General features: G+C 25.2%; 2 protein-coding genes across 6 annotated transcripts in view; one reads left to right on the top strand and one right to left on the bottom strand.

Moving 5' to 3' along the window:
• Window positions 1–3912: 3912 nt before the first annotated feature.
• Window positions 3913–27173, top strand: part of LOC114131928 (A disintegrin and metalloproteinase with thrombospondin motifs adt-1-like) — a 66474-nt gene continuing 43213 nt past the window's right edge. For 2 of the 5 annotated variants that reach the window (XR_007603102.1, XM_050197145.1), the window contains exons 1-3: window positions 22856–23083; window positions 24005–24158; window positions 24243–24427. The gene's annotated coding sequence lies outside the window, so the exon portion shown is untranslated. Of the gene's footprint in view, window positions 4096–22855; window positions 23084–23639; window positions 24159–24242; window positions 24428–27173 lie in introns of those variants that run through there. The other 3 variants (XM_050197147.1, XM_050197148.1, XM_050197146.1) reach the window with 3 other exon arrangements.
• Window positions 6482–8482, bottom strand: LOC114131936 (uncharacterized). Its single transcript, XM_027997288.2, has 2 exons — window positions 8193–8482; window positions 6482–7388 (listed from the first exon to the last, which is right to left on the bottom strand). Exons 1-2 carry the CDS (start codon window positions 8193–8195, stop codon window positions 6774–6776), a joined length of 618 nt encoding a protein of 205 aa, XP_027853089.1. The 5' UTR covers window positions 8196–8482; the 3' UTR covers window positions 6482–6773.

Here is a 27173-nt window from a genome sequence, read left to right on the forward strand (position 1 = left end):
TAAGTTACTCACCACTAGTAAAACAGATAAGACTGATAAGAGTAGGTTTAGATGGTTCTTCAAGTATACGACGGTACACATAGTTTGTACAAAAACTCCATTTTAAGTTTTCGAAACTCGATTAATCTGTATAATAAGTCCGAGGCAATGAACCCACTATGACTAAGTTACATATATACACACACATTCCTCTCGTATACCCAACACGTAGCATTAGTGCATATTAACTTAACTCGGGACAGTTAATTAATCTGGGGGTAATAAGGTGTGTGTATAAAAGAATTAAATATTTAATTTGTTTTTTCAAATCAAATCAACTGATACTATGGGTAAAAAACGCATTAAATGAGGTAACGTGCATTAATATATTTTGACAAGTATTTAAATTCTTAAATACTGTTAATAGATATGTAATGGTGTTTCCAACTATTAAAACAAATAGTTGTAAAAATAGTTGTCAATAATACAATATAATTTTAAGTAATGCCCTGCGTGTTGATACAAACTTTTTTTTCAAATGAAAAACAAACCTTTTTTCATCGAATTTGTTGGGCAGATAATTTTATGAAAATGTTGATGAATTTAAATCCAAAACTAACCAGACACAATATTGTATTTCTCACTAGCATTATCATATACATATATTTGACTATACAAATATACAATATCGGAATCATGAAATTAAACTATACATTAATATTTGAATTGTTATGCTGACAACACTGTAATTTCAATTATTATCAGAGAATTTGTATAATCCGTTATCATAATCATCAATCACCAATAAGCAATGAGTAAGTTAACGACATAATTGTAAATAGAATTCTATCTATAACCGTGGTTATCGATTATAAATTTCACCGATTATTGAAATAGAACTGTTTATAGTTTATTACTTGGTACTTATTAGTTATTACTCATTATTAGTAGTACCCATTGAATAAGTAATAACTCGTTATTAGTTTGTATTATTAATTATTTCTAACACGTTTTATTTTATTCTAGTGTTGACTGCTAAATATAATTAAAATAAGTAAAATTAAGTTTTAAGCATGAAATAATAATATTCTAGCACAATGATTGCAAAAATACAAAAATCATAATATGGAAGGCAAGTATAATGTTATATTGTTATTTAATAATAATTAATCATTGATGATAAATTGATAACAATATTATGAGCTATAACTAAATGTGTGTATTGTCCAGATATTTTGTGTCTGTGTCATAAAAATGTGTTACAATTTTTTCTACCAACGTTGTAAATTGTTTCAAAACAATGACATCAAAATGAAACCGATCAGAAAAAGTTAGGGTTCCAACGTAGGTTAATGTGTTGTATGTTTAAACTACCTATATAAATATGTGCATGTGTACACGCCGTAAAGGTCCGCTTGACCATCGCTTTCCTCTGCAATGCCGCCAATGCCGGAGTGTAATCACGCGGACCTTTGAGGTGATGAGTGAACGGGGTGCAGGGGACGTTGGCTACGTGGCGATTGCCCTTTTTTACTGCTAATAAAAAAACGGCTACACCACCGCTGCAGACTTTTTATCTCTAGGTTCTCTCACCAGTAGCGTAGATTTATTTATTTTTTCGTCATAAAAACTACGACTTACGCGGGCCGTATGTCGTATTGCCAGAAAATCGATACATATAGGAGGTAGTCATTGGATTTCAAAAAAATTTCATATCACCCTGAGAGGGGGGTCTCTAACATGAATTTTTTTTTTAATATCAATGCTTACCTGTATATTTTCGAGTATATTATAGGTGTTAAATATATCTATATATCATGAGTCATGACGAAGAAATAGTTAAAATTAATAAACGAAATGGTCTAGCGCTATAGTGAATAAAAAATGAAAATATTCAATGTTTAATTCATTTATTTGTCCATATAATAATATAAAATTAATATTATAATTATTATGCCTTATCATTGTTCCCGTATAGCTACTGACGCTAAAAAATAAAAATATAATGATTAGTTAGTACTGTTATTACTATATATTATTTTTCTAAATTGTTGAATTTAGTTCGTTGTAAATTAAAAATCTGAGTAACAATAATAGGTAGGTATAGTATTAAATTATCAAAATAATTTAAGTATGTGGATTGTCAACTACTAGATAAAAAACAACTTTTATATCGATATTTTCTAAATGATTTTATTAAAACAAATCCAGGATTAACTTCTTCCCTTCATCATCATATGGATACAATTTGTTATATTATTATAAATATAATATAGTATATATTATTATGATTAGAGGCGCACTGCACCAAATCAGCTTAACCCACAAAAAAAAAAAAAAAAAAGAAAGAAACGTTTAGAATAAAATACTACTATAAAGCAAATTGTTTCAACCATATAAGTTAAGTTTCAGCTATTAGTAGATAGCATACAATTTGACAATTTTATTATGGCATTTCTATTTAAATATTTCACATCAACAAAATAGATTAGAACAAAATAATTTTTGCTAATATACTTGTAATAGTGCTATAGGATAAAATAACAATAACTGATCATTTGGTTAATTTATTTTTAATACTATCGTAGTATGTATACTGTCCTTTTAAACCAGGCGCGGATCCAGTAATATATTTTTGGGTGAACCCGTAAATTTAACCACAAAAGATAATACAGTAAAATTATGATTGAATGTAGAATATAATATTGTTTTGTTACTCTCTATGCACGATTACTAAGTATATAATATAAATAATAAATTCAAAAACGTTTTAATAAAAATTCTAGAATATCAACTTAAATGCCAATATTTAAAATTATAATTATTGTTTTTGAAAATTTTGGGTGAGCCTGGGTCCACAAGGCCCATCCTCTGGATCCGCGCCTGATTTAAACTAAATGTTTGTCGAAATCATTAATACGAATATTTTTTAAAATACCTAAGTCTCCCAGTTAAATACAATTCAATGAAGAATCCAAAGTTTAAAAAGTGTAAGAAACTAACGTAGATGATATAATTATACAATATAATAAAATTGGTAAGCACTCTTTTTTTTAATCGTCCGTATCGTCGATAATAATATGTATTTAGTTGGGGAGTGGCTTACAAAAATTAAACTGGTGATTATTTTAAGTCACATTGAATCTATTATAAACCACTTACCAGATATATAGGTACGCATATATTTATTATTTAACGTTCCGTTTCTACATATTTTTACTTTGCAATTATTCCGGTCGTTAAAACATGATTAAAATAAAACCATAAGACTAAGAAAAAAATCATTATAGGGTGACTTGGTTAGAGCGTCTAAAATTATATTATAATCGCATTACCACATTTAAACTTCACAGAATTTCTGGGAAGGTCGCAAGCTTGTAACAACAGTAGAATTATTGTAATATAACAAAATTGACATTTTGTTTTGAAAAATAAAAATGATGTAGGTAGTCTAAATAATAAATGTATCGGATCAAATCAAAAATATTTTGGTAAATTCAACAATTACGTGAATATTTTCACGTCATGAAACGAGTAATCGTTTTCTTTATAGATGCTAATACATAATAATATAATAAATTACTCTAATATATCAACTATTTTGATATATTTTTTTTTTTACTAAAATGTTTTTAAAAATATCCAAATTCAATTATTTTCGTAAAATGAAAGAAGTCTTACTAAAATATAATAATATTTAACATAATAATATAAATAAGATATTTTACATTTTTGATTATTAATTAATAGCACAATAAAAATATATTATGCAAATTATATTTTTATCTATTATTTTTTTTGACACGCAGTGGTAAGTAAATGTACAATTTTATAAAGACCTGAGAAATACTAAAAGCGACCTCTTCTAAAGTCAAAAGTATCGTTAAAATTTAACATTAAATTCATATGTATTATTATTTATTGTGTAGGTATAATAGCTCCAAATAAGAGACTTTTAGATGGAACTGAAGTGCAAATAAATGAACAATCTTCATTCAGATCAATGTATATCTCAGCCTTCCTATTTTTAAGCTTCATTGGCCGTACTGAAATCTAAAATGACTAGCTGTAACGAATTTGATTAAAAGATGCTAGTCTTCTGTCAAAATATTTAAGGTAAGAACTTGGATTCAATATGGACTTAAATGTTAAGTTCGAATGTTTCTAATAAAACATCTTAACTATAAGACATATTATAGTTAATATGTCTTACATTGTTTTATTTATTACAAAGCAGTTATATAAATTCAAAATATATGACTCATTTATACAAATATTATATATACGTGATTGGCGATTGATAAATAAACACATAATTTAATCTGATTTTCACAAGCTAGTATATGAAATTACTTATAGATAGAATGGTATAGATTGAATACAATATATTAATACATATTTGATATTCTTAATTATTTTAATATACCACCGTGATTAAATACATATTGTTTTAATGTAAACTTACAATAGAATAACAATGCAAAACTAGTATTACATTACCATTATAGAAATTATATATAATAATGTGTAGCTACTGCTTTTATTCTACTGTAAATTGTAATAAATTAATTTTCTTCGCTACATTTTTTATTTTAACCATTTTAATAATTTAGTTTATCTAAAATTCAATTATTAATATTTTTATATTTTAATTTCAATAAATTCCTAACGTTACAACTCTTATCTGGCATACATTGGCATACATTACAATTAATAAAAAATATTTTTTTATAAAATACTAGTTGAGTTAATTAAGATTGAAGTTGAAAAATATTTTATAATAAAGTCTGTTTAAGTTAGTATGATCAGTATTTTTAATATTAATATTATACGTCAATAATAATATTCGAACCAAAAATAAAATACATTTTATCTTTTTAATAATTATTATAACGAATCAAACATAAAATTCGCAATTATAATTGTGAACAATATAATATAATATAATATAATACATATTATGTGTATAAGTTAGTTAAATTAATTATTGTTCATTGTATTTCAATAACAACTTGCTGGAAGGTTAAAAACTGAAAGTTATAGTAAATAAATTGTTTGAATAATATAATATGTTATAACCTATATGAGACTTTTATATTAAAAAAAAAAAAATAGTTTAGGGTTTACGTAAATGCATAGAATATTATAATATAAATAATTAATATAAATTGTATATTATATAAAATTTTAAATCAATTATGATCAATCATCATATTACTTCATTTTATACCATAGAAAAACAATTATTAAAAGTACCTACCGTACGTTAAATTATCATAAGACATAGGTATTAATAATATACCTAACTACGAATTATCAATTAATATAATTTATAATAGGTAGGTATATAATATTAATATGAAACAATTTAAAATGTAATATTTCAAATTACTGTAATTATTGTAATACTAAAATTAATGGTTCATTCAACTATATGTATAAGTACAGTGACTGAGTGACCATTTGTGGAGTGAAATATTTAATTTTTCTTATGTTAGTTTTAAAATTATTCGAATGCAATTATACAAGAATGTTAAATTAAAATTATATGAGAAATTTAACACATAAATATAATAAATAATATACATTGTAAATATCTATAAGTACATAACACAAGTGGTTGTTTTGACCAAGTTTAATGAATTCCATGAATTAAGAAAACAAACTTATTTTTATTTTAGTTTTTTTAATTAATAATATTATGATCATTATTATATTATAAATTATAATACTCATAAACCGATTTTCATTTTTTTCTTTAGTGAATTTTATCAAATTCTTATTTTTTTCCATCCATAACCATGTATTTCAACAAGAATATCAACGTCATCTAACCGTTTCCGTAACAATTATAATGCTACGCTTGCTCAATATTAACCGATAAGTCGTATTTGTACCACATCGTTGCTTTTCAAATTAATTCGTTTTTATTGAACAGTAAAATACAATCTTGACATTGGACAAATTATAAAACACTTAAATTCCAACCCGATCAGCTAATGAAAATTAACCACGACGGTTTAATTCGACGATAACTATGATTAGGCACATGGTGTGATGATATGGAGAGAATACAATTTGTTAGTTGGCGGACAAGGCTTGATAAAACACGTTCTATTATGGCGTTAAAGACAAGGAGTAGAATTAAACTGAAATATACCAATTTTTTAACCCCAAAACTATAAAAATATTTGGAACAGGAACAGAGTTTAAATAACCGGAATTGAAACGGGAACCACAATTATAAATAAAAAACATTGAGTTTTACAATATTTTAAATGTTGTTTTTATTTCCGTAGTATTTTTTTCAGTTTTAAGGAGCACTTTGATAAGCTTCGTAATAATATTACTGTTTTGAGTCGTTTAATTCTTTTTGTGATATCTTAAAATTTAAATGACTGTTTATTTATTATTTTTTTTTTTTGATATATTATTATAAATTATAATAGTTTTATAAATAGTGTAAATAGCTATGTATACAAAATTAAACAGATACTAAACAATAAGTGTTTAAAAATTTATATTTGGAACCGTTAAATATCAGTTTTAACCTTAACCTGTAATTTATATTTTTCAAAAGCCGGAACAGGAACCAGAACCTCTTAATGAAATAATTTAATACCGGAACTAAAATGTAAAAAAAAAACAAAAACTACCATTTCTACAATCTGTAAATATAGATCCTTCTAGCAATACAAGAATAAAAAAAAACATATTATTATAAACGATTGTCGTAAAAATCATAATTTTCTACTCCAATCTTCGAAATCCTGGCACTCAATACTATCCTGCCGTTACTTTCTCCATGCGTGAGTGTTCACATTGACCAGTCCATGCAGACCATCTTCATCGTGGACTCCCGATCCGGCAAGAAATTCGTGATAACATTGGAGCCACTGGATCATTTCATAAGTGCTCCTGCACACGAACGGCCACCGATCGCACCGACGATGACCCGGTCGTCTGTATATGAAGATTGGTGGAAACAGTGGGAACGGTAAGTGTGGTTCATCGTGGTGATAGTAGTGGTGCCACCACACGTGGTGGTGGTAACCGGGACCGTCAAAATCGTGGTCATCGTCATCGTGCTCAAAGTCATGGTAATCGTGGTCGTAGCCATGGTCGTGGTCATAGCCATGGTCGTGGTCGTGGTCACCACCACCGTCGTCGTAGTCGTATACAATGTTGTCATCGTCATCTGTGCCGTCGTAATCAGGAACGTCGTCACCATTAACCACCAAAAACCTTCGACTCCTTGTTAAGTCACCACTGAAATTCCCGGCAGTTGGCCACGTCTTTATGGGAATTGGTTCAAAGGCAGTAATGACTTCATCATTACCATAAGCTATGTCCCCAAAGATCGACAAGTAAGTGACTGCCGTGATAGACACCACCGCGTACCCGCCCAACTGTAATCGTTAAAAAAATTAAATGAACGTTAATAAACCTCGTAATTACTAGAACCCGAATTAGGGCGCATGTAAATTTTTCCTAAAATGAAAACTATTAAAAAAATTACCCAAGATAAATTTCATCTTAAAATTGTGTTTAGGTAAAATTAAAATATATGTAAAGAATTATTGAATTCACTATAAATTCAATTGGGTGAAATTGAATTTATAATAAACTGTCACGAATTTTAATAGTTTACACACTTGTATAATAATATCTTTAGATTATCAAACGCGTGGAAGATATTGGCATGCACTTGTCTTATTTATTTGATTATTTCTTTTCAGATAATTAAGCAAATTATTTAATTAGGTATAATAAAATTATAAAATAAATATTAAAATTTGACGTTAAAAAAAAGATAATAATATTATAATATATATTGAAACATTTTGACTTTTATTAATATTTTTAATTGGTATTGTTTTATTATTTTTTATCTTTTCAGTTTAAGTAGAGTCTATAAACTATTATTATCCTGAGTACCTATTTAACATTTCTATATTATTATTATCATCATATTATATTACAAATTTAATTTAAAATTCAACACAATATAACATAACTAAATTAAAAAGTCATATAAATATTCTACACTCAAACCTTTAAACTTAATAACCATATGTAATATACTACAGCAATAATTAAAAGCAAGAGATTTAAGTTAAGTTAAATATTTCAGTGTTTACAATGATGATCTATTGTAACAATAAGCTTAAAATTACGAGAGAATAATTTTATTATAAAATTCAGTAACTCACCATGTTATTATAAGTCGTCGTCGACACTACAGTACCTAGTTAATTATTGTTATTTGTTTGTGATAATACTACTAACGAATTTTCAACGACGAACAGCATTTTATACAGAATATTATTATGTCGTATTACCACCGTGTTTAATTGATTTTCCATTGGAGGCACAAGGTCAATTGTAAGATCACTTGAACACTTCCGATAAAGATATTTATAGCGATCGTCATTTTATATTTACGCTGTTTTGTCGATTATTTTTCATTGCACTTCCTCAAAAGCCCGGTCACGAACCACTGATGATAGCTGACATAGATTACCCACATAAATATTATTTTGAGCCTAAACCCGATAAGAGTAGGTTCCGACTTCCGTGTCGTACTCCGAATATTCACAGTTTCGAACGAATAATTTTAGTAAATACATAAATACGCATGCCAAAAGCTTTTTCAATATATTAAAAAACGCGTTTACTTCTAAATGATTCGACACGAAGGGCTTATTATTTTTAAAAGTACTGGAAATATGTAGATATGTACGTACCTATCATCTTGAAAGATCGTAATGACTTATATATCGGTATAGCACCTCAAAGATACCTAAATTATCGATAAGTATACAATATACATTATACATAAAATAAATAAATATTAAAATACTTACAATAAAATATGTTATAATATAATATCTAAAGATGTTTATATTGTTTATACATTATTCTTTTAATTGGTAAACAATTTACATGAAACTCATAAAAAATATATAATCAGCATTTTAAAATAAAATGCTGACAAAATACGATATTAGAAAATGTCATTGAACAAAATTATTTATTTTGTTTAAACGTTTGATTATAACTATATAACGGAAAGAACTTGGTAAAACTTTATTTATGATTTAACAACTTGTACCTATTATAAATATAATATACTTGTTTTTGTAATTAAATTAACGATCAGAACGAATTGGATTATGCATCATATATAATATTAATACGTAAATAATGTTATCTAAAAACCATACCTATTAATTTCGAAAAATTAGGGCATTTTTATAAAATAATAAGACTCATCGTTAGTTTTGTATTGAAGTATTCAATGTTTTAATATTTATTCCAAATCTATGGAACATTTTATGCACTGTGTTATTTAGCTGAAAACCCTGTTTGTTTTGTCGTGCTTATAACAACATTATTATTTTATCGAGTACATCAATGCATATTTCTCATAAATTCAAATACCCGCATCGTATATTATAGTGGATGGTTATTATTACTATATCACACATTGTAAAATTTATTCAAATCGTTTTTTAATCGTATATTTAAACTCTTTAACGCCGATTTTTCTTTGAGTACAGTTATTTTATTTTCTAAGATATTGTCGTAATACATGTATAGATTATATACATTATATTCACACAATTTGTCATTGAAAACATGAAGGTTTAGAGATCATTTATGGTGGTTTTACCTCTACTAGTGGAATCACTCATGTGAAAATATTTTATGAATATTTTAACATAATTTACATCGAATTGTCTTCAGTTTATTGTTGTTAGCAACAATGAGTTTTGTCTTAACAATTTTAACTGGTAAAAAACAAATACAACAACAGTTGGACTGAAATTTAAAATTAACAAAACATGAACGAGTATTATTATAGCAGTCAGTTATTACATATTATATTATTATATAATATTATAAAGGAGAAAAATTGCCTTTTCAAAATATATTATTTTAGTAAGAAAGTTTCAGAATATAATAATTTTGTTTGCAACATGCACAACTGATATATTTTTAATGGTATATTTTTTTGATATTTATTTTTTTAACATTATACATGAAAAATAATGTACTTCTTCAAAAATCAAGTTGCTTAGAATAAGTAGGAGAGCTCAGAAATAACGACTAAACAATTTCAAATTCTATAATGCTTACAATTCTTAGTTTGAAAATGACAACATAATAATATGTTACAGAAAATATAAATATATATTATACTGAACTCACTTTCAGTGACAAAATACGTATATTGTAAAACTATTCGAAAAAAATGCATTAAGTGAATATGACATATTATAATAGTCTGTTTTGTACAGAACAAAAGTATAGGTAGTTTGCTAAACTACCAAAAGTACAATGATTGTTGTATATTGTATATTCGACTTATTTTCAGCGTAAGCTCTATAATCAATTTTCGGTGTTTATTGTTGAGCTCAACATTTATTTTTATTTAGAAGTAATATAAGTTAATAGCTTTTAAGTCTGACAATGAAAATAACTTAAGTACTCAGATATTTAAAATGCAAAGTCCGTAGTATAATATCATACAATGTTTTGCGACAATCGACCAGTTTGGTTATCAATTATTAGTGCACATTTTAAACAAAAGTCACTGATTTAGCTGTTTAAAAATTAATTTTTCTTTTAATAATTTAAATAATTGTGTAGAACTTTATACAAAACGGAGATTGGTAAAAACCCGTATTCGGGTTTTGTATTCAAAGATAACCGTATTCAAGCTACATAAGTTCACACACAAATTCCACATAATACATTTTGACATTTACGTAAAGTTATTCAATCGACATCAAATACTATCAACTAATTTCAAATAGAATTTTGGTTATTTTATTGTGTTCATCAAACTATAGAAAATTGAGCTTTGATAATTAAAACTATTGTTAGTATTTCTTAGAAAATTTTAATTTTCATCTTTTGTCGTATAGATATTACATTTTTATATTAAATATAAACTATAATATATATAACTAGAACTTTTTTAATTCAATAGAATTAATTAGGAGGAGCAACTTTGTATACATGCTCTCTATGCGTAAACTGAAATGTTTTAATAGAAATGAAAATATTAACGGTATTTTTATACTAGTACGTGTGCACCTAAGCTTTTCGTTAACAAAACAGCATAATTTACTTTACTAATAGAATTATATTAGTTTTATAATATATTAAAATATTAACATATTAACGTATTATACATATTATTTATTATATTGTATCAATAATATAAAGATGATGATGATAGATGATGGTTAAAATAATAAGTTTATAAAGTATTTGTATGGGTGTTATATGACCGTATATATATATATGTATTAAATATCGTATGACATTGACGTACCTATATATTATGAGTAATAAATTCGGTGAATTTTCCAGAAGAGTAAAAATTCATTTAGTGAGTTCAGAGTCCTCGAATTTTTGATGTAGACTTTGATATTGTTTTTGGTCTTATGTGCGTTTATATCGAAGTATACAAATATAATTTTATTTTCTGCGTTTTCATTTTAGTCTTTCTAACATAATATTTTGTCTGTTTGAAATGTATTTTATATTTCGTATGAAAAAAATACATCGCGTAATGTAGTTTATTGGCTCTAATCGAAACTTATCAATTTTAGCATAATTGTATACACAAACAGAAGTGATATTTAATAAAAACAAACAAACAAACGTTACTTTTTCAGTCTAAAACGGTCAGACAATATTATTATATCACCAGTCCAATTTAATCTACACAGTTGTTATTTTCGAACTTTTGTACATTTTATCGGTCTTATACATGCGTTTATTCGTTGTCTTTACAATCGTCGTGTATCTACTATCTAGCTTTTGTTAACCAACCAGCAAAATTCTCGACTTCTGTTATATAAATATTACAAGAGACGATCTCCGACGAATGTATATAGTATATATTATATGTGTACAGGGTGAGCAATGGTGTTTTTGCGGTTTGCCAGTCTACTTTGCGCATAGTTCGTTACAGCTGAGCAAACGTCTCGGCTCACCCCATGCGTACATTATATTATGTTCATGTTTCGCACTCTACCCATATTTTCATATCTTTTTAGATTGCCTCTAGCCATTATTTTTTCTTCTTCGTTTTTTTTTTTTTTACAATTTTCTCTTTTCTTCATTCTACCGTTTCCAAAAGTCTCAATACCATTGCTTTTTTCTTTATTTTTTATCTCGTTTCGTAACAAAACGATCGTAACCTCGAATTATTATTATTCATAAAATAGGATGCCACACACATAAACTATATGCCTAATATCCACTCGTGTTTATCTATATCCGCTCTCTATCTAGACACATATAGTTATAGTTTAGTTCTGTCTTATGGCTTTTTTGTTTATTTTTATTTTTATTCATTTTATTTCAAAACAGACAATGTATATGCGTATTACTAGTATGATATTATGTTATGCCGAATGTCGATTATAAATCAAAGTCGTAATTTAGATAGAGAAAAATATAATTATTTATTTCATTCAGCACTAGTCTAACGAAAATACTAGATATTAACTGCGTTCAGGAAATGACCATGTTTCAATTTTAAAAAAATACCAACTAATTCAGCTATCTGTTAATTTTAGTTCCCGAAGATTTAGTGTATTGGATTTACGATTTTTTTTATATATATATATTGTTTATTGAAACGACCTCAAGGTCTTTGTCAATGCTTATCACATATTTTTCGTAAAACATAAATACATCCGTTTTAAATTTTGTTGTCTAATACTAACATTTAGCGTAATAGATGTGTTAAAAAAATATGTTTGATTTTCTTAATTTAATGAATGTATGCTATAAACGTATAGAATTTTTTAAGTTCCTACTCCAGAGCAAGCCACTATAGCTCTGATTTAGCCTTTTTTCTTTTTAAATCTCACTCTTTAAAGGTTTTATCAGATCTAACGACTTACAGTTATCACGTATGTCTGATTGAACACGCAATACTAGATTTTTGTGGTATAATACGTGTTTGTTGTCAAATCACATTGTTTGATCAACTGTCAAATATAGTTAAGTTGTGCGTTACATAAATTTTACCAATAATTCTAACATAAAAACTTAACATAACATAATAATTAGTTAAATACTAATTTCTTATAATTATAATTTCTTATTAATCGAATCATCTATCATATTTTCATTCATCTATTGTCTGGAAATAACCCAAAAAACAACAAAAACATTTTAAATCATATAAATAAAATATATATAATTGATTTTTTAGGATGAACATAGAGCTATCAAAGGATTTCAATGATTATGTACCCTTCTTTGTATATCGCGAATTATCTTTTATAAAATACTACATAAAAATAGATCCAATAGATTTTATATATACCAACATCCCATTTTATACATATTACAGATTATAGATAACAATTGTTGTTTAAATTTATTGGCAATATTTGTAGTGATTCGATTACATCTCTTACCTCAGTTTATTATTCTATGATAAGGAAAATTTTCTAATCTTGGTTTAAGTTTAAAGTTTTTAATATTTCATAAATTAGATTTCTATTATCCTCAGAATGAAATTAATTTGTATAGTTAAATTGTAAAAAAAAAAAATGTATTAACAACATTTTGTTACAAGAAAAATCTTCTAAACAGTGACTAATAAATACTGATTCAATTTTTCAGGTCACTTATCAAAGTGGTTTGAAACATTGAAACTATATATTATATGGATTAGAAAAACAATTAAATTATGAAAGTCTTAAGTAAATTATATAATATTAATCATGATAAATATTAATTTTTAATTTTAAAATTAAAAAAAAAAACAATAATTGCCCGTTAACTTACACATTGGACAGTCACAGTTGTAAAGTATTGCAATTTTATAGCTATTCGTGTAACTCACACTGAGATGTTGTAAATTTGATTCATATTTCATACACTGCTTATCTCAGCATCTAAAAGTTCAATAAACGAGGAGCATAGTATAATAAAATAAAGTACAGAATATGCATTATAAACGTTCAATAGATATCAATTAACGCGGGGACAAGAACAAATAAACATTTAAACATTTTAAACCATTTCATTTGTTTTTCATTAAAATAGCTTCGACTCATTAAGTTCTTATTGCCAGACTACATTTACTCAAAACACTGCTATGAATTTAAAAAATAAATGTCAGTATATTAATGACTTATTTATGATTTTTGATTTTAAATAATTATTTAAAAACGCACATACGAAACTACAATATATATTATTTAAATACGACTTGATAATTATTTTAAATTTAAAATAGATACAATTATTACATTTTTGAAAATTTTCTCTATTCGATGAAACGTAAACACGTAGTGTTAATTTTCAACTATAATATTTTATATGAATGATATAACATAATACTATGTTCATTTCTTATGAAAAATGGTATTATATACCTAATGGTTTACTAAAAAAAACTATAATTACATATATTGAATATTGATAAATCAAAAAATAACATCTTAAAATTAATCAGTTAAATGAAAGTCCTAAGGCTTTGTCAGGCGATTCGATCATAATGAGTGTAAATCAAAATATGAGCAAAATAAAAATAATGAAAACATTAAAATTAAATTACTATAATTTATTAAAAAATTAAAAAAACTATAATTACATATATTGAATATTGATAAATCAAAAAATAACATCTTAAAATTAATCAGTTAAATGAAAGTCCTAAGGCTTTGTCAGGCGATTCGATCATAATGAGTGTAAATCAAAATATGAGCAAAATAAAAATAATGAAAACATTAAAATTAAATTACTATAATTTATTAAAAAATTAAAAATAACTATAATCAAAATAATAAAAATAACACAATTTTCAATATTCTATTTTATTAATCTTTTGTATTATACTAATTAATGTTTGAAGTATAATTAAATAGGTATGAAAAAAAACTATTATTAAAATAATAATTAAGGCGTATATCTTTGATTTATTTCGAGTTTTGTACTCCAACTTATCAGAGAAAAATCTATTTTATAGTATTTCAAGTTAGTCGTTCGATAATTGTTGCACTGTAAATCACGTGTAGTATAAATTCAGTTTAAATTTAAAATACGTCTGACTAAAAAAAAAAATAAAAATAATACAAAAAATTATTAATAATAATCATAGTAATCATACATTTAGTTACGTTGGTCATTATAAACTGAATAATAATTATCCGAGATATACATAATGTACTGGATTTAATAGTATTTTAGTTAAAAAATAATGATAATGACATAAAATAAATGTAATTAACATAGCTATACTCTGAAAATTAATCAGTTAGTGGCAAAATGTATTTTTAAAATAATGCACATTCAAGCATAACCGTTACAGTAAAATTGTTGTCAACTAATAGTAGAAAGATCACTATTTGGAGTTAATATATTGCATGGTAAAATATTACTTGATGTTTATATATTTAATTTGTTTGTCTTATTATGTATTTATTAATAATATTTGTCAAGGATCACATTGTCCAATTTATTACTTTCCTTTATTATGACTGGCAAACCTCTTAAAACGATTATGTTTTATTATCACACATTTTATTCATAAGTCATAATCATACGAAATGACGAAGTACTTATGACCTTACATTATGCTTATTCAATAATTATGATACTCATATTGTTACCAAGAGAATAATAATAATATAGCTATGTTTAACGTTACATTATGTAACTTTAAAACTACACGAGCAAGCGAACAGCTTATATTATCCTACATATTTTACATAACTTAAATTTACAATCATTCGGTGATAAAACGATATACATTTTCCCTCAACGGAATAATGATGATGATAGTCGACAGAAATTCTCCAAGAAATGCAAACACTAGAAAGTTTTATCTGTAATCAGACACGATAATTATTAGAATTACCTTGAATATAGTGAATGTATTTATTCATCATATTTTAAAATAAACATAATATTGTATCTGTATAATATATTATAAATGATTTAAAGCTAATATACCTTTGTATAGGGCTTGAATATTCCAACATCGTTGCTTATTTTAGACTTGGACCCTACTGAATCGATTTGCACCAAATTTTATAGACATATTTTTTAAGGTTCAAGAAATGTTCTTTACTTCGCAGTAGTTGTTTAATGTTTATATAATATTTAAAGTTCTCATTGGTTACAAAACTTATATTAAAAAAATTGCTTAAAACCGGCTGACCCACCATGCATTGTGCATTGCTATTAGAATTAAATTTTTTTTTTATTTAATAAATAAATATTTCATTATTTTTATTTCATTATCAAATGTAATAAGAGGTCCATATTTATATAGTTAAAATACTTAAAAACTACTAGTCTAATTTTGACTGACATTTTAGAGATTTTTTTTAGAGTTTTTAGAAAGTAGTTTGAAAACATGCCAAACATATTGATTCAGCTATAAGTAGATTACCTATATCAGTCAAAAGAGTTCACTAAACAAGGTCATCGATGTCGATCTTTTTGTGAACCAATGTAAGTACACTTAAACTGATATACAACATTCTAGCACTGTATTTTTGTTTGTTCATTTCTCCATAGAGAATTCAAGTTAAAGGGCTAGTAACAAATAAATAAAAAAACTACTACTGTTCAATGTTAAATTCTATGTAGTATGTATTGTTTTTATCAATATTTTAACAATCACTTGTATTCAACAGTTTTGATAATCTAACATTTTAACGAAGTATCAAGAAAAATAGAAGTTCAATAATATTCTACGAATTTATTGAAAAAGTGAAAATAGGTCATATATTTTTTTCTAAATGAAGTAAATAAAGTGCGTATGTTTATTATACTTTTCGTTTTAGAGTGGAGTTAGAGTTAATTTTTTAAATGTGGAAATGGCTATGAATATCAAATTAAATCTAGTTTGCACTTAGAGAGGTCAAATTTAAAATGCCCAGTACTTATTAGTAATTTTTATAATCAGGAAAAACGGAGCATTTTGGAAAATCCATTTTTTTTTAATGTAAAAATTTAAATCGAAAACAAATTTAACCATTGATGCTTAAAATGTTTACCAAATGCTTATGTAATATGTATAGTATCATTTCATATTTACGATGACATTTAAAAATATTTCTATTTCTTATTTTTTTTTTTGATACATGCCGATAAAAAATTAATCGTTGAGTAACATTTTCGAATATTTAATATATAATCCTGCAAAAGTTATTTTTATAAGTATTTCAAGTTAGAATCGTCAAAATCAAAAAAATTGCAAACTATTTTCTAGTTAAGCGTTTATAAAAACTTTTTTTTTTGTATCTAAATTTTAGAAATTTCGTACAATAGTTTCTTCATAAGTAGTTCATATTAAAACCACAAAATATAAAGAATGTTTCATGTTAATTATTATTTATAGACACTAAGTTCTATTTTGAAAAAAATTACTTATTTAAAACATATATACGTTTTTTGTGTGAACTTGAATGAACTATGAATTATCTTATTTGCAATAATATTTTTAATTGATTTTAAAACATAATTAATTTTTGAGTATCTACTATGAATATATTTTTACTGTTTTAAAGTATTTACAGAAATATGTTATTACATTTTGAGTTATATAAATTAGGTACTTATAGTTAGTATAGACGTACAGTATTAATATATGTATATATATAGTATACATGAGTATAATATTATTACATTAATATAATACTAACAATGTAATAAATTAAATATTTTATATACAATGATAATATTACATCATTTAATTCAAATCTAACACACTTATATTACAATGATAAACCCTAAATCTAAGACATAGCATAGCGGTACCCATTTACCTTTTCTTTTATTTAAGTTTTGTATTTTGGTGAGTAGTGTAATTAAAAATAAAATATATTATTCTGGTTTTAATAACACTACAATACTACATATTATGATATTATGCACAATCGAAGATTTCTATTAATTTTAACAAATTTCGTATTTAATATGTTTTAACCGTAATATAAAAAATAAAAGTCAAAATGTGAACATTATTTTTCATATATTTTAAATTCTGAGCAGAGCGAGGAATGTATTGGTTTTACAATGATGTTTATTTCTTTTTAATTCTGTAAACAATTTTTCTCCCTCTAAACTTGCTCAAAAGTACAAGTGTAGCATATTTTCTGTAAGGTAATGTTCTTGAGCTGGTACTTTAAAGAGGTCATTTTTGGATTTTCGAAATGACACTCGAAATAAAAGCGGTTTAAGGAGAAAAAATGTACAACTTTACGATTATATAATATAAAATAATTACGGCTATGTTTATCACCATAGAAACGAATAAAATTAAATAAAATAGATCCCTTCATCCGCTCAGAATCGTTTTTTTTTATCGAACACAATCATTGTATTCAAATAGAATACCTACAGTAAAATTACACTATCCTGTCCGAGGATCGAAGGGACGATGGACAAAAATCCACCACCAAAATGCGCTGGCCTACTTTTTTAAATTGATTTTTCTACATGTTTTTCTAATACAAAATTTCTATTGATCCCACAATATCTATAAATTACCCAATATAATATATTCTAATAATGTATAGTATTTAATTAGTAATATAGTACGTATATATTTTTTTTTTAACACGTTATAAAGTTTAAAAACAAGTACTATTTTGATAATTATTGATATATTTTTAGGGTATTATACACAACAATTAGTTGGAAGTTCGTTTGACAAATAAATGACAAAAGCATGATGAATTTGATGAACAAAAGCTAGAAATTTAATCAAACAAATCGTTTTCAGTGTAGAGAGAGAGTGGTCAGTCAGACGATAACATAACTTTTTGGCTATAAAATGTTGATGAAATCAACAAAGCAATGCATCTGAAAGTTTCCCAAGGCTATATATCAAAGACTAAATAAATCATTGCAACCAAATATTCTTTATTTAAAATATTCTACAACTTTTGTCGAAGACAAAGAAAGAAGTACCTAACTGCGCAAGTAAATATAAATTCCTATTAGCATTCAAGTATTGACTTCCAAGTTTTAGTGTACGAATTACGCTGTATATTTTTCTCAAAATATGACTAGAAAATATTACACAAGAATATACAATTTTATTTCAATTCGTTTAAGGTATAAAATTTAAATATAAAGATATGAATATCGTTATGATTAAGATTCATTTGATTTTTTACGTAAAATAATTATATTGTAACAGTTACAAAATATACAACCCTAAATGTGTATTTTCAAGAGGATTAATTAAAAAATAATTAAAAATAAAATTTTTACATGATATAAAATTTGAAAAAGTAAAAACCAATCAATATAATATGTTTACTGAATGTAAAATATTGTAAATATTAAACCGATCTCTCGATATCCACAGTGCTTGTTATAGTACACACCCAATACCTAAGGGGTAAAATTTATATGATTAATTTAGATTAAATTATCTAAATGTAGATGATTTAAATTTCCAATAAGTTTTCACCAAATGCTTATAATATGACCATTTTTTAATAAAGTTTTCAAAATATTTTGACTTTTCTTGAGTTATTTATAGATATTTTACATTTTACATTTTTTTAAATTTATTTACATGAAGGCCAATAAAAAAAAGTGGGCAAGTGGGTACCGTTCTGCTGTACATTAAGGGTGGGGTTGACCTTGGACTTGGGTAGGTTAAATTTGAATTCAATGATAGGTATTATTGTATACGAAAAACGATTCTGAACGAAGATGATTTGTCAGCCTAGAATATAATTTCCAGTGGTTGGTGAAAAAGGTGGTTTATGTTTTAATGGCCTGAATACAACAAAATTTAAGTTCTTTTATAATAATTGTAAGTTAAACTTATGAAAAACCTTGTATTCAATTTTCAATTCTTAGCTACCTATACAAACATTTTTATGAATTATACCTACAAAATAATTTGCAAATATTCATAATTTTGACGAATTTTCGTCAAAATTTGAACTTCAAATGCTAATAAAAAAAAATTGTGCATATGTATTCTTATAATTTTTTAATCACTATAAGAATAACATATGAGAAACTTTGTATAAAATTTCCAAGTAGTTTAGTAAGGCCCAAGTAGGGCCAAAAAAATTTTATCGACACTTCAAAAAAAATTTTTCAGAAAAATTGAAAATTTCAGTTGTCTATAAATAGCTCAAAAAAACTCAAAATATTTTTAAAATTAAATCATGGAAGAAAAATGCCAATTTTTATAACTGGTAAAATTTTCAAGTATCTACGACTTATACTTTTTGAATAATAACAAATATTTAAAATCAATTGAGGATAAATCGTTATCGTTACGCGATTTCGTAAAAATTTAAAATTCAAACGCACTTAAAATTTTTCTTATAATGATGCTTCGAGATTTCTCTATAGATACTTCAAGGAAAACTTATGGAACACTTAGTGTTGTATTTTCAATTCTTAGTTATTAACACAAACAATTTCATGATTTTTCAACTTCAAAATTACTTGCAAATTTTCGCGTTTTCGACAGATTTCGTAAAAATTTGAACTATAAACGCTTATAAAAAAAAAATTGTGACTCACGATTTTTAATGTTTTTTAGCTACTATAAGAACAACTCATAAGGAACCTTGTATTAAATTTTCAAATTTTTTTGGTCATCCAAAATTTTTTTACCGACACTTCAAATTAGTAACTCAAAAAAAGTCGAAAATTTTTGAAAATTTAACTGTATATAGATAACACTAACATAAACATTTGGTGAAAATTTCAAGTATTTACAGTGATTAGTTTTTGAATTACAACCATATAAAAAAATCGATTCGGTCGAAAACTGGTTTTGCGTAAAAATTCCCGTTTTCCGTCATTTTTTTTTTGTTTTTCTCGATTTTTTTGAAAACTGTTGGAGAATGTTTACTTTTTATCTTTATAATGCACCAAGGATATTCACTTTTCCATCGGAAACCACCCCCAAAGTTTGAAATTGAAGCATTATTTTGACTAGTTATGCTGTACACAGACACACAAAAAAAAACATACATCATTATGTAAAATCAATACATTCATCACTCCGTTCAGAATCTAAAATAATTTGCTGTATAAAATGGTTGAACTTTTAATTAAACGTTCTTCATACGTGGTTCATTTTCAAATTAAAAATATCAAAAATGTATACGGATAATATTTTTTTACACTAGTTCAGTTTTAGAATTTCGATAAAATAGGTAAAATCTAGGTATATTCTAGTTGATAATAATTGATAAGTATTATTTTATACAATTATACTTTATGTACATAACGATATTTTCAATTGAAATGTTTTCAACAGGTTTAATTCAATCTACTGTATTACGAATACGATTATAAATTTTAAATACGATAATTATAAAAAAAATTTAATAACTGTAGACGTAAAATAATGAGTAATATTCTAAGTTAATAATACATTTTCATAAATACAAAATAGAATTGTATTGACAGGAACGGATGCGACGAAAGACATTTATTATATATCTACTACGGCGAGTACCTGTAAATTTGTTTGGGTCAATCCTAAACCATAAATCAGAGAAAAAAATTATTTTCCTTTCGATACTTATCAGATATATACTCGTACCTTATATTATATGTACACATATAAGAAAACTGTTTTTGGTCCTTTCCATTCCCGGGAGTCTCTAACCGTATTAACCCATTTCCACAAAAATCCCAGTCGACAATAATATATACCTATACCTATGTATATATTTATATGTTGCGGATGAACCCCTAAAATCTCACGTGAGATAAGCACCAAATACAGTACGTCATAATATATTATTATTATACATGTTAAATAATGGTTTCCGCATGAAAATCGGAGATCCCAATCGAAATTCTGTCGCACGTGTTACAGGCATACCTATGATATAGGTACCACGAAATGATTGACCGCTACATAGTTCGGAAATAGTTTGTTATAACTTGTAAGCAACGCATATTAATGCATACACTGTTCATTTTAAAATCTATACAAAAATCGAGAGCCAATACACAATAATAATTTAGGTACATCAATATTTATTAAATCGTATTATTATTATTATTAAACTATGCGTGGGATACCGTAACGTCTATTTTAATTGTAAATTTTAGATTTCATTTGAATGTTCTATATTAAAACACATATTATATTGTACATCTCCAACTGTAAAAGATTATGGTAATTTAATAATTCTTATGAACAGTATTATACAATGTCCTTAATGTTCGGAAAACTATATTACTTATATTAAGTATTACGCATACGATTATCATCCGTGTCCATCAATCAGTAAATTAAATTTAATAAATATAAATACTATAATAAATAATAATTATCTTGTAATGTGTTAATGATTTTGGAAATATTTCTTAAATATAATTTTAAATTATTACAAAACAATAATGATTTGAAAAAAAATATTTTTTATTATTCTGAATATTCTGAAGTAAAACGTACATTTTCTTTTTAGGAATTTACTGTAGGCCATGTATAAAGTATACGCCATATAATTTAGTATAAAAATTAATTTCAAACGAGTAGTCAACAAGTTATAACTTATAAGTAGTATTTAAAGTTTAAATAAACAGAGTGAAGTTGCACAAGAGAACCCCACAAAATGTTGGTCCAATATTATCTGTGCGTCTACTTATAAACTAGATAACTATTTCAATTTTAAAATTTGAATTTTTTTTTAAAAAATACCATTTTAATGAATTAAAATTATGTAAAAAATAAAAACCATAAATATTTTTTTGTTTGAAAATATTATATATTACATTATACACATATCTTTAAAATAACAAGGAAATAATACGTATACAATATACATATATTATTTACATGTATGCGATCATTGTCACAAATGATATCACTATAGCAACTGATCACGTGTAACAAAAAAACCCTAAACTATCTGAAATTTAAATTCAAATAAACTACCTACCAGTCAAGAGATTTGATTTTCATCTAAAAAATTATTTCTAAAAACGTTTACTCTCAAGCACAGAAAATCTTCAAGAACACATCATCCTTCCGACTCGCCCTCAGTGAAGAAAACACCGAAGCAATTTACAAATTTTTCCATTATATCCATCTTGACCATAAATTGTAAATATCTGTATATATTATATTATCTTTATTCACTTTTATTGTAACCATAGGTTAATAACCTGATGTTGTTGAAGCCTTAACTATAAATAATAAAAAAAAAAATTAGTGTTTACTTTAAAAAGAATCATTCTGTATACAATGTATTATTATATTGGTATGTAATCGCATATAGATAAAAAAAAACTCACTTGCACATTCCCCCCCCCTCCTTTTTATGTTTATTTGAAATTTTAAAACTATAATGACGACCATAACGTATGTATATATTTCAAGTGGTGTAATAATGTGTACCTATACGTATTTATAAAAGAGATTAGAGATTAAGTAATATATTATTATTTTGTCTTTTTATCGTGTAAAATATATTACACTCATAATATTTTTAAATTTCAACAAAATAAATATATATATGTATAATTTGTAAAGCTCACAATTACCGTCATTATATTTTTGTCGTCGGGATATAATCCAATTTCCAAATATAATTTTAAATTTAAAAATATTCATTTATTTTATACTCGTACACACACTGTAATTTTTTTTCAATAGTTAATCTTAATTTATTCAGATTTTGATTTTTAAATATATTAAAAATATTGAACTACTTAGGAGTATTCTGTGGTGATATGATTTTTTACTTTTTAAATGAGAATCACCTTATCCCCTTTCTACTGTAAATTATTAAGCGGGTATTTTTTCTGAATTTTTTATGTATCTAATTCGAAATTCAAACGAGTCGTTTTGCAGTACTCTGAAGTAAAATATTGGTTATGCGAATATTTTTAAATTACCATAGCCCCCACATCTTTCAAATCTAACCATCACGGTTCTTCTATTTTTATTACACCAAGTTAAATAACTAAATATCTAACCTAAGTCAGTGTTCATAGTGTTTATCAACTAAATAATTTAAAATAGAAAAAGGCAGTTCTTATATGAAAAAAAAACATCGAAAAAAAATAATTTCCACAACAAGACACTCTTTAAGTATTAGGATTACAAAAAATGTCAAGGATTGAAAATACGGTATTTGGATATACTTGAAAATCAGATATTAAATAACTGAATTATTGTAAGTGAACTAAAATTTTTGATAAATTACTATGTATATGTAATAGGTTTAAATTATTTTTTAAAAAAAATCTGATTGTTCAAGAATATAGAGATAACACGCTGAATTGGACAGGGGACAAATCAAAAATCACCAAAATTAATTGGAGACCAGAATTAAATGTTTTGCTTACCTTACGCATTTGTCTAATTATTGGATGAGGATCTGCTTAAAATTTGACTTCTAATCAAAACGCCGAAGCCACACTACTGAATTTATTTCACAAATTGGTAAGTCGTTAAAATATTTCCATAGTTGAAACATAATACGATGGTAGTATTGAAGTGTTGGAATTCTCTAACTGTATATAACCCACCTCGAAATTAATAATTTTATATTACAGCGAGTACTATAATAATGATTAGGTATTGAATGACTATTTTATATTCTAACAATTTTCTTTTATACTTGAATAATAATTGACAAGAATTATAATAATTTTTAATCAAAGAGTTTATTTTTTCATGGTATTTTATTAGGATTAATTTTTTACGTCAATAATTAGTTTTGATTTTTAAAATCATTAATGATATTGTTTTAATAAAAATGTCTTATGTTCTACCTTATGTACAATGAAAAAACTCAAATTTTGATTGGTTTACACTTTTTATTCATATTTTATACGCCTATTTATTAACCCACAGTTGCAAAAATTGTACCTACTGTAAATTAAGATGCTATTATATAATTATATCATAACTGGGTTTGAAAGGGTATAACAACAATTATTATGCAATGCGATCCACCAAGTACGTTCATCCCATTTTTCTATTAACAATGAATTTATTAAAATTCTAATTTTTTAAAATTGTTTAGTAAAATTACTTATGTTTTAACATCCGCAATTTAAAGTATTTAGATTTTTAGAATATTCAAGTGGTGTCTTGTGGATGTTTATTTTTCTAAATTGTATTGAATCTCCAACTAGTATTTTTTAAGTAATTTAACTTTGTTTACCATAAATAATAGACCCATTAAAATTGACTTTAAATAAATTTAGATAAACAATGATGGTTTTATAATGTTATAAATTAACAATTTAAAACAAAAAAACTTGATTTTCAATAATCAAAAGAGAACATTTCTCAAATTGTATAAAACATCTAAATTAATCAATAAATGGTTTATACTAAGAACATTCTAAAAATTAGAATTTGAATGTATTTATTATCAAAGGGAAAATGTGTAGAGTATGCTTGGTAAATCGCGCATAATTGAAAATCCAAAAAAATATGATATATCGTAGTATAAAAATTCATAATGCGTGTAAATAATTTTAAATTTAAAATGCAAATACGTACGAACTAGACGTACCCGACGTTTTTTTTTTTTTTTTTAATATCTACTCGAATAATAACCAGAATAAGAAACGTGATACTTTACGATCCTATGATCCTACTATTCTTAACCATTTGTTCAAAACTTAAGTGTTGATTTAAATACATAGTGTAATTTATATGTTGTAATGTGTTTGATGTTTCGTATGTTATACTAAGCGTACATAATAAACTGAATAATTTGAACCTGTGACTAAAAAAACGACTATGTAAGTATCTTTACTGTATGATTTTCTAGAAAAATATATAGTACTATATAACGTTATACATACAGTATTTCTAGAGCACTGAAACATTTTTCAAACATATAATATAATATTAAATAATAAAAAATCACAGGTTGTTCGAACCGAATTCACTATTATATAGTTGTTTCTAACTCGTTTTACAATAGACCATAGGTTGTTTTAAGAAAGAACATATGTATAGCTATAAAATGTATTTAAACATATTGCTTATACGTAAAAATATTATACGTAACATAAAGAAAACTCCTATCGGACATGTGACAGTGCTCAGAACGCTGTCAGTACTGAAATTTTCACTAATAATAAATACCTATCACAATGATAATAATAATAAAATAATAATCAAACATTATCAAATAGTATATTATATATATTTATGCAGTAATACAAACACGTAATTACAATATGTGTGTACCTATTTACATTTTATTTGTGTCCATAAAATCATGTCACCAAACGAATAAAATAAAATTTTAATTTTTTACCACATTATAAAGGTCGTGAACTGTGTATGTAATATAATAATAATTAGTAATTACGTTTGAAGTGTTTTAAATATTATGTGAGTTTGAAAAAATTTCATGTTTACATTTCAATACAGGAATATTATGTTTTTTGATCAATACCATAGGATTCATTTACATCATGTTAAAACAAAAAAAAACCTCATTAAATACTTAGAAATTATGAAAACCCAAATTACCTAACACCTATCTAATAAATTGTTAGTCATAATAATTAAATAATAATATGTAGGTACCAGTTAAATACAAATAAAATAATTAATTTAATTTTATATATATTATATATTAAGTAAATATTTTTATCAACAAAAATTATTTATATTATATTATATAGGTAAGGATTTGCAGTTATATTAAGTTTTCTCTTAAGTTTGGACCATAATAGGAGTAACCAGTAGGTTTAAGTGAAAGTTTCGCCATAACGTTATATACCCATATATACTCAAGTATATTAAAATATATATACGTCTGCAACGTCTTATGGAAACTAAATTCTGAACCATATTCATATGTATGTAGCATGAATTTCGTCTTTATCTAGAGTTTTTTAGAGGGATTACACGAGTGACAGGGAATATAGATAAATATTTTAGACCTTGATAATATAGTTTTATGAAATAATTTTGAATTAGACATTGGAAAAAAATAAATCAATTAGACATTCTGTATAGTTATTCCATTGAACGCAAGTAAAAATAATTAATACAAGATATTAAGCATCCTCGTCCAAAAATTAATTTTTAGATTCTGAGCGGAGCGAGGTATGTATTGGTTTACAATAATGTTTACTTTTTTTTTATTCTGTAAACACTTTTTCTCCCCTCTAAACTTGCTCAAAAGTATAAGTGTAGCATATTTTCTGAAAGG

The sequence above is a fragment of the Aphis gossypii genome, chromosome 1, assembly GCF_020184175.1.
Source record: "Aphis gossypii isolate Hap1 chromosome 1, ASM2018417v2, whole genome shotgun sequence".
Lineage (NCBI taxonomy): Eukaryota > Metazoa > Arthropoda > Insecta > Hemiptera > Aphididae > Aphis > Aphis gossypii.